Source organism: Babylonia areolata, chromosome 1, assembly GCF_041734735.1.
Source record: "Babylonia areolata isolate BAREFJ2019XMU chromosome 1, ASM4173473v1, whole genome shotgun sequence".
NCBI classification, from domain to species: domain Eukaryota; kingdom Metazoa; phylum Mollusca; class Gastropoda; order Neogastropoda; family Buccinidae; genus Babylonia; species Babylonia areolata.
The window spans coordinates 14,823,769-14,833,768 of NC_134876.1; the positions used below are offsets into that span (position 1 = coordinate 14,823,769).

Sequence of the window (10,000 nt, forward strand, 5' to 3'; positions counted from 1 at the left end):
GTGTGTGTGTGTGTGTGTGTGTGTATGTGTGTGTGTGTGTGTGTGTGTGTGTGTGTGTGTGTGTGTGTGTGTGTGTGTGTGTGTGTGTGTGTGTGTGTGTGTGTGTGTGTGTGTGTGTGTGTGTGTGTGTGTATGTCTGTGTGTGCGTGCGTGTGCGTGTGTGTGTGTGTGTGTATGTGTGTGTGTGTGTGTGTGTGTGTGTGTGTGTGTGCGTGCGTGTGTGTGTGTGTGTGTGTGTGTGTGTGTGTGTGTGTGTGTGTGTGTGTGTGTGTGTGTGTGTGTGTGTGTGTGTGAACCAGGTGAACAACAAAGGGGATCCTACTGGAACTGCAGCAGTTATCAACATGGCTGTTTTCAAGGTCTCTCTCTCTCTCTCTCTCTCTCTCTCTCTCTCTCTCTCTCTCATCTTGTATCAAAATTTCATTTCAACGAGGAGATTACGGCAAACTTCAGAATCCTGTTCCAAGGACTGACTTATTCAGATCCAGCCTATGTTACTCTGGCAGATTCTGGTTGTTTTAGAGCTGTTTTAGTCCTATGTTTGTCATGTTTTATGATGGCGACCCTTGAAGCTATATATGGGGTGGTGGTAACTTATTGTGCTAGCTATGTATTTTGCATTTCTTTTCATCACAACAGATTTCTCTGTGTGAAATTCGGGCTGCTCTCCCCAGTGAGAGCGCGTCGCTACACTACAGCGTCACCCATTTTTTGGTATTTGTTCCTGCGTGCAGTTTTATTTGTTTTTCCTACCGAAGTGGATTTTTCTACAGAATTTTGCCAGGAACAACCCTTTTGTTGCCGTGGGTTCTTTTATGTGCGCTAAGTGCATGCTGCACACGGGACCTCGGCTTATCGTTTCATCCGAATGACTAGCGTACAGACTACCACTCAAGGTCTAGTGGAGGTGGAGAAAATATCGGCGGCTGAGCCGTGATTCGAACCATCGCGCTCAGATTCTCTCGCTTCCTAGGCGGACGTGTTACCTCTAGGCCATCACTCCACTATGTAGTGAAACGATACAAAACGAAACGAATTTTTATTTCACGAGTGTGTAGTGGAGTTAACACAACTATTTATTTGTTTATTTATTTTACATCCATAGTGATTCAGGATGCTATATGAATGGCGATGATGACTCATGATGCTATGTGTGATGTTGGTGATGATGCTGAAAACAGTGATGATGGTGACTCATGATGCTATATGAGTGATGATGAGTGACTCATGATGCTATATGAGTGATGGTGGTGAAATATGGTGCTATATGAGTGATGATGGTGAAATATGGTGCTACATGAATGATGGTGAGTGACTCATGATGCTATATGAGTGATTGTGAGTGACTCATGATGCTATATGAGTGACGGCGGTGACTCATGATGCTATATGTGTGATGATGAGTGACTCATGATGCTATATGAGTAATGATGAGTGACTCATGATGCTATATGAGTAATGATGAGTGACTCATGATGCTACATGAATGATGATGAGTGTCTCATGACGCTATATGTGTGATGACGCTGACTCTTGACGCTATATGAATGATGATGAGTGTCTCGCGATGCTATATGAGTGATGATGAGTGTCTCGCGATGCTATATGAGTGATGATGAGTGTCTCGCGATGCTATATGAGTGATGATGAGTGTCTCACGATGTTATATGAGTGATGATGAGTGTCTCACGATGCTACATGAGTGACGATGAGTGTCTCACGATGCTACATGAGCGATGATGAGTGTCTCATGACGCTATATGAGTGATGATGAGTGACTGATGATGCTACATGTGTGATGTCTGGAACCCAGGGCCTACAAGTCAGACTACGGAAACTGGACATCAGGAAACCCACGGTGTCTGCTGATGTGCTGCATGATTTCAAGCTGGTCAGTCGGTCCGTTAGTCTGTATGAACATGAGTATGTACCTAGTTACACATGTGCGTTTGGATACATGTGTGAATGGATTTAAATGGATAATTCACGTGCGCGCGCGCGCGTGTATAATGTTTGTGTGTGTATGGGCGCATGCGTTTGTTTGTTTGTTTGTTTGTACGCGATTTTGAAAATTTCTTTTTGAATACACTGTTATCTAAAATTGCCATCCATTCGTTTCTGTTCATGTCTCATTGTTTGTTATCGACGATTGTACAGTGATTTGATCAACACATTCTTTTTTCTCCCCCATAGGTAAACATTGACATTTCAGTCATATTGAAACCAAAGTAATGTTTACTAATGCCGATGGGCCAACAGGGGATTTTCTGTTTTGATTTTTTATTGGTGGTGGTGGGGAGGGGGAGGGGGGGAGTGGGAGTGGCGGGAAGACAAGAGATATAATCTTTGGGATTCAAATTGAATTGACTGACCGAGGGGTTTTATTCAATTTTTTTTTTTCGTTACTGATGCCTGTGACAGCTGAGGGAGCTGGTAGCCCCGAACCTTGTGCGGGTCTTTGGAGCGTGCCTGGAGAGCGGTACCCCGGCTATCGTCACAGAACTGTGTCCGAAAGGAAGTCTGCAGGTAGATATACAGAACGCCGACAGACAGACAGACAGACAGAAGTCTGCAGGTAGATATACAGAACGCAGACAGACAGACAGACAGACAGAAGTCTGCAGGTAGATATACAGAACGCTGACGGACAGACAGACGGTGTATTGCTCATATACCAAGGTACGTGTGTGTGCGTGCGCGTGCGCGTGACTGAGGCCTGACCACATGACACAGGAAACGAATAATGAGCGCCTTTTAAATTCAGGTAGCAAGCAGTCAGTCAGTCTGTCTGCTCTGCTACAGCCTGTCGTGCAGCTGATGTCATGTTTGTAAAGCCCTTTGAGTAATTTGGGTCTTTGACCGAAGATAATGCGCTATTAAAGTATCAAGTATCAATCTGTCTTGATATCAACCTATCTATTTCCTCCGCAACGTGTGGGATACATGTCAAATGAAATGTATATGAACAGACCTGGAGCTTTCTTTTCTTCCTTTCTTTCTCTTTTTCTTTTTAGGACGTTTCTGGTTTTATAATGTCTGTGTCTCTTGACTGACCTGTGTGTAAGCTGCTGGAAAACCCTGAGAGTAATGCCTTGAAATCTTTGTGCTTTTGTCTCAACAACAGTAGCAGCTCTGCTCCAGTGTGTTGTTTCTTACAAAAGGAACATATATATTTTTGTTGCGCATCCCTTCATTTTTGACTCACTTGTGTAAACAAAGGCATGCTATATTCATAGGAAGCGTTTCTGCGTCCAGGAGGGAATGGGGTCTTTTGTACAATCTTCAGCAAACTCGATAGAATGACTGGTGATGGTGAAAACAAAAACCCGTTAAAGGAAACAAGGTCAGAGGTGAAAGGTCAAGGTCACAATATGACATCGGGGAAAATGAAAAAGCAGGGTGGAACTTCGGTTTCTCATCCAATTTTCATAGTACATGTTATACCAAATGGTAATTTGGTTTGGGCCAGAACATCAATACTTTGTAAATTTAATTTGGCTGTCAACGGTCAAGATTACACGAGTGTGTCTTTTTGCAAGATTACCGGTTTTACAGTGGGTTATCATTCTTTTTCATGATTTCTTTTTTGGATTAGTTGCGCATCACAAGTGAGTTTGCCTGGCCTTGCCACTCGCTTGTTTTGTACCCCCGAAAACGGAGTGTAGCTACCTACATGGCGGGGCAAAAACCGCCATACATGTAAAAGCCCACTCGTGTGCATACGAGCGAACGTGGGAGTTGCAGCCCACGAACGAAGAAGAAGAAGAAGAAGAAGAAGAAGAAGAAGTTTGTTTTGTTTTCATAGATATATACTTCTTGACCTTGCTCCTTTGACCTTTTGACCCTTCTTATTTCATTCCATTTTATCATTTTGTCCATATAATCCATATTGTTCTATTTGACATAATTCAAAACACTTCTGCACGTAGGATGAAATGGTCGCTATGCATCGTGATCTGATGCCTTCCCCACCATTCCCACCTTCCTCCGCCATTCCCACCATTCCCACCTTCCCCCACCACCTTCCCCCACCATTCCCACCTTCCCCCACCATTCCCACCTTCCCCCACCACCTTCCCCCCCCCCATTCCCACCTTCCTCCACCATTCCCACCTTCCTGCGCCATTCCCACCTTCCCCCACCATTCCGTTACTCACGATCATTGATACCCAGTTGACGCAGGCTGTCTTTCAGCAAAGCCACGCGTGTATCTCTATAGAAAAGGCGAAGCGCAGTCCATATGTGTGATTAATTTTCTGATTCAGTACCTCCCCCACTCCTACCCCTTTAGTCCCCACAGTCTAGCCTGTTGGACAAGTCCGCTTCCGCAAACGGAACGATTTTCCCAACTGGATAAACTGTTTTGCAAATGTTTATTTTAAAGCTGAGCCAGTTGTTGGGATTGTTCACATTTTTTTTTCGATGTGGTGTGTCTGTGTCTGTTTGTCTGTCTGTATTGGTATGTTAGTACGTTTGTTTGTCTGTCTATTTAGCTCGCACGCACGCACGCACGCACACACACACAAACACACACACACACACACACACACACACACACTCTCTCTCTCTCTCTCTCTCCCTCTCTCTCCCTGTCTTTCCCCGGCCGCACAATGTGTGTGTGTGTGTGTGTGTGTGTGTGTGTGTGTGTGTGAGAGTGCGTGCGCGCGTGTGTGTGTGTGATGTTCATGCGACGAAAATGGAAACACACTGTAACTGAATGAAAGTCCATTATCAGCAAGACTCCATGTTCCATGTCACTGATGGAGAAAAAAGCTTTTCTGTGTTGTGATGTGTATCATTTTGCACAGAACAATCGCCGCATTGTTTTTCACATCACCTCCGTGTTTTACAGGATCTTCTCGGCAGTGCTGACTTTTCCCTGGACATGGAATTCAAGATATCACTAGCCAACGACATAGTGGAGGTAACGTTAAGATATCACTAGCCAGAGATATAATGGAGGTAACATCAAGATATCACTAGCCAACGACAAAGTGGAGATAACGTTAAGATATCACTAGCCAGAGATATAATGGAGGTAACATAAACATATCACTGGCTACCGACATAGTGGAGGTAACATCACTAGCCAAAGACATAGTGGAAGTAACATCAAGATACACTAGCCAACGATATAGTGGAGGTAACATCAAGATATCACTAGCCACCGATATAGTGGAAGTAGCATCAGGATATCACTAGCCAAGGGTTCTTTTACGTGCATGCTGCACACGGGACCTCGGTTTATTGTCTCATCCGAATGACTAGCGTCCAGACCACCACTCAAGGTCTAGTGGAGAGGGAGAAAATACTTGCGACTGTACCGGGATTCGAACCAGTGCACTCAGAGTTTCTCGCTTCCTAAGCGGACGCGTTACCTCTAGGCCATCACTCAGCTCTGTCTCCTTCCCCATCTTTGTCTGACAGTCTGTTCCAGTGACCTTGGTTTCCCGTGGGCATGTCGGCTGGGTGTGGGTGTCGTTTACCAATCACTTTGCAGAGTGGGATTGAGTGCAACGGGCCACACAATGATCAGTATCAGTATCAGTAGCTCGAGGACGCGTCACTGCGTTCGGTCAAATCCATATACGCTACACCACATCTGCCAAGCAGATGCCTGACCAGCAGCGTAACCCAAAGCGCTTAGTCAGGCCTTGAGAAAAAAAATCAATAATTTTTTTTTAAGTAAAAAAATAAGAAAAATTAAAAAAAAAAAAAAAAAAATGTTGCCGTGAGTAACTAATCAATCAGAAAGGCAATAACTAAAAGCAACAGCGCCAGTCTGTCTGAAGATGTTTCGATTTCGTTCAACACGGGTTTTGGAAAGTCGGTCGACATTTTTTTGGGGGGGTAAAATGATAGAAAAAAAGGTCTTCTATTTTGGAATAACAGGTTACCGAAACAACCTGAAGGACAAGAGACAACGACAGAAAACTCTTTGAAACAAAAACATGCAAAAGCAAACAATCAGCACAGGAACCCAGCACAACCAAACACATAAAACACTGTGGACAAAACAAAATAAGGGTGAGCTCAGTCTTGTCCAGTCATCCCTGACGAAGAAGAAGAAGAAGTAGTAGTAGTAGAAGAAGAAGAAGAAGAAGAAGAAGAAGAAGAAGGGATTGCAAATCAAAACGACGAACAGCAACAGCAGAGTAAACAACAGAAAGTAAAAGAATACGAACACCACTACCACCATTATTACCATCACCACCAAGACACTACCGTTGTTGCTGCTGCTGCTGCTGCTGCCCCTCCTGTAACAGCTACGACTGCTGCAACAGACGCTGCTGCTATCACTGCTGCTACAATAACCACTACAACTATCACTACTACTGCCACTGTTTCTACTGCTGCTGCTACTTCTGGTACTTTTTGTTATCACCACCGCAGCTACCGCCTCCGTGCATGTTAAACACATATGATTGAATGATTGATATATGCTGTAACTATGACGGGCGCAATAGCCGAGTGGTTAAAGTGTTGGACTTTCTATCTGAGGGTCCCGGGTTCTAATCCCGGTGACGGCGCCTGGTGGATAAAGGGTGGGGATTTTTCCGATCTACCGGGTCAACATATGTGCAGACCTGCTCGTGCCTGAACCCCCTTCGTGTGTATACGCTCGCAAGAGATCAAACACGCACGTTAAAGATCCTGTAATCCATGTCAGCGTTCGGTGGGTTACGGAAACAGCATGCACACACCCCGAAAACGTTGTATGGCTGCGTACATGGTGAGGTGGGGGGATGGTGGTGGTGGTAAATAAACAAAATGGTCATACACGTACAGAAATGTTACATGTATGTGTGAGTGTGTATGTGCGCGTGACTGAAATTTGATTGAATGACACAAGAAACGAACGATGAGCGCCCAATTGCAGCCGTCAGTCGGCTCTACCCAGGTAGGCAGCCTGTTGAGTAAAATGACCCCGTGTTTGTTAAGCGCTTTGAGCTTGGTGTCCGACCAAGGACAGGCGCTATATAAGTATTTATATCATTCATCATCATCATCATCCATCCCTAACCTCCGCTGGTTTACAGGGGCTTTGCTACTTACACGGCAGTCCGCTGGGCTGTCATGGCGGCCTGAGCAGCGCCACCTGTCTGATTGACAACCGCTTCACGGTGAAACTGACCGACTACTGCCTGTCCTCTCTCCTCAAACAGGAGCAGGTGGACATGACCGGGCAGGAGTACAAGAGAGGTGGGGACGGTACTGTGTGTTTGTGAGGGTTGGTGTATGCATGCACTGAGTTCGTTTGGCAGCTGTGTTTTTCGTCGTTATCATCACTATCGTTGTCGTCTTCGTTGTTGTTGTCGTTGTCATCATCATCATTCTGTCTTAAATTTTTTTTTATATTTACTTGTTGTTGTTGTTCTTTATTTTGTTGTTGTTGCTGTTGTTGTTATCATCGTCATCTACTGCTGTTGGCATTTGTCATCACCACCATCCCTCTACTCCTCCTCCTTCTCCTTCTCATTATCATAGACAGACAGACAGACAGACAGACATGCATACATACATACATACAGGCAGAGAGGCAGATAGACAGACAGACAAACATACAGACCGACCGACAGATTCATTCACACACACACACAAATACACAATGCAACACACACACACTCACACGCACACACACACACACACACACAAACAACACACAACACATACACAACAACAACACACAACACACACACACACACACACACACACAACCCCTCCGTCCCCCCACCAACCACACACACACACACCCCCCCCCCCCCCCCCCCCGCCCCACACACAAATACACAACGCAATACACATTCACACACACACACACACACACACACACACACACACACACACACACAACACATACACAACAACAACAACACACACACACACTCACACACACAACTCCCCCCCCCTGCCCTCTCACCCCCCACACCACACACACACACACACACACACATACACACACTCGTTATCCACACAACTACACCCCCTATCCTCTTGTACTGCAGGGAAACTGCTGCGCGCTATGCCTGTAGCCTGGACAGAAAGAAACAGAGAGGAGAGAAAGAATGAAAGACACTAAGGACCCCCCCCCCCCCCCCCCCCCCCCCCCCCCCCCCCCCGCACAGGAACACACCGTTCCCCCAGCGCTAATCACCTGTCCGAGTGTCTGAGGGGAAACCCGATTCGCTGCGGATCGATCAGTGAAACCATTGCGGGGATTCAGGCATACCCACGATACGGCACGTGCGAGTGCAATCACACAGACTTCTGTCAATAGCCATCGTCTTTCTTTTTTTCTTTCTTTCTTTTCTTTTTTTCTTTTTTTTCTTTTTCTTTCTTTCTTTTTTCTTTCTCTTTCTTGTTTTCTTTCTCTCCCTTTCTTTCTTTTCTTTTTCGTTTTCTTTCTTTCTTCCTTTCTTTCTTTCTCTTTCTAGCTTTCTTTTCTTTTTCTTTCTCTCTTTCCTTTCTTTCTTTTTTCGCTTTCTTTCTCTTTCTTTCTGTTCTTTCTCTTTCTTTCTGTTCTTTCTCTTTTTATATTTCTTTCTTTTCTTTCTTTCTCTTTCTTTCTTTTTCCTTTCTTCCTTCCTTTCTTTTCTTTTCTTTCTCTTTCTCTTTCTTTTTTTTCTTTTCCTTCTCTTTCTTTTCTTTCTTTCTTTTCTTTCTCCTACTTTCTCTTTCATTTTTTCTGTCTTTCTTTCTTTTCTTTCTCTTCTTTCACTTTCTTTCTTTTCTTTTCTTTTTCTTTCTCTTTCTTTCTTTCTTTCTCTTTCTTTCTTTCTTTCTCCTTTTTCCCTTTCTTTCTTTTCTTTCTCTTTCTTTCTCCTTTTTCCCTTTCTTTCTTTTCTTTCTCTTTCTTTCTTCTCTTTCTCTTTCTTTTCTTTTCTGTCACTTTCTTTCTCTTTCATTGTTTCTTTCTTTCTTTCTTTCTCTTTCTTTCTTCTCTTCTTTCTTTTCTTTCTTTCTCCTTCTTTCTCTTTCATTTTTTCTTTCTTTCTTTCTTTTCTTTCTTTCTCTTTCTTTCTTTCTTTCCGTTCTTTCTCTTTCTTTCTCCTTTTTCCCTTTCTTTCTTTTCTTTCTCTTTCTTTCTTCTCTTTCTCTTTCTTTCTTTTCTTTCTCTTTCTTTATCTTTCATTTATCTTTCTTTCTTTCTTTCTTTTTTTCTCTTATTTCCCTTTCTTTCTTTCTTTTCTTTCTCTTTCTTTCTTTCTTCTCTTTTTCTTTCTTTCTTTCTGTTCTTTCTCTTTCTTTTCTTTCTCTTTCTTTCTTTTCTTTTTCTTTCTTTCTTTCTTTCTTTCTTTCTTTCTTTCTGTTCTTTCTCTTTCTTTTTTTTCATTCTCTTTCTTTCTTTTCTTTTTCTTTCTTTCTTTCTTTCTTTCTGTTCTTTCTCTTTCTTTTTTTTCATTCTCTTTCTTTCTTTCTTTTCTTTCTCTTCTTTCCCTTTCTGTCTTTCTTTTCTTTCTCTTTCTTTCTTCTCTTTCCCTTTCTTTCTTTCTCTTTCTTTCTTTCTGTTCTTTTTCTTCCTTTCTCTTCTTTCCCTTTCATTCTTTCTTTTCTTTTTCTTTCTTTCTTTTCTTTCTCTTTCTTTTTTTCTCTTTCTTTCGTTCTTTTCTTTCTTTCTTTTCTTTCTCTTTCTTTTCTTTCTTTCTTGCATTTCTCTTTCTTTCTTCATTTCTTTTTCTTTCTTTCTATCTTTCTTTCATTTCTCTTTCTTTTTTCTTTCTTTCCTTTATCTTTTTTTCTTTCCTTTCTCTGTCTTTCTTTCCTTTCTCTTTCTTTCTTTTATTTCTCTTTCTTTCTTTCTTTCAATCCTTCTTTCTTTTATTTCTCTTTCTTTCCTTTATCTTTTTTCTTTCCTTTCTCTCTCTTTCTTTCTTTTCTCTCTCTTTCTTTCTTTCTTCTCTCCTTGCACTCAGTGTAACTGGGTTGGGGTTGGTGTGTGGGTGGATGGGGGGTGTGGGTGGGGTGGGGTGTCGGTTTGGCCAGTATGCCTCTGTGTTAA

General features: G+C 42.9%; 1 protein-coding gene across 1 annotated transcript in view; it reads left to right on the forward strand.

Moving 5' to 3' along the window:
- Nucleotides 1-10,000, forward strand: part of LOC143294681 (atrial natriuretic peptide receptor 1-like) — a 77,879-nt gene that overhangs the window by 43,316 nt on the left and 24,563 nt on the right. The window contains exons 16-19 of the mRNA XM_076606073.1: nt 1,814-1,891; nt 2,422-2,526; nt 4,853-4,924; nt 7,041-7,203. Coding sequence (XP_076462188.1) covers nt 1,814-1,891; nt 2,422-2,526; nt 4,853-4,924; nt 7,041-7,203 — 418 coding nt within the window. The remainder of the gene's footprint in view (nt 1-1,813; nt 1,892-2,421; nt 2,527-4,852; nt 4,925-7,040; nt 7,204-10,000) is intronic.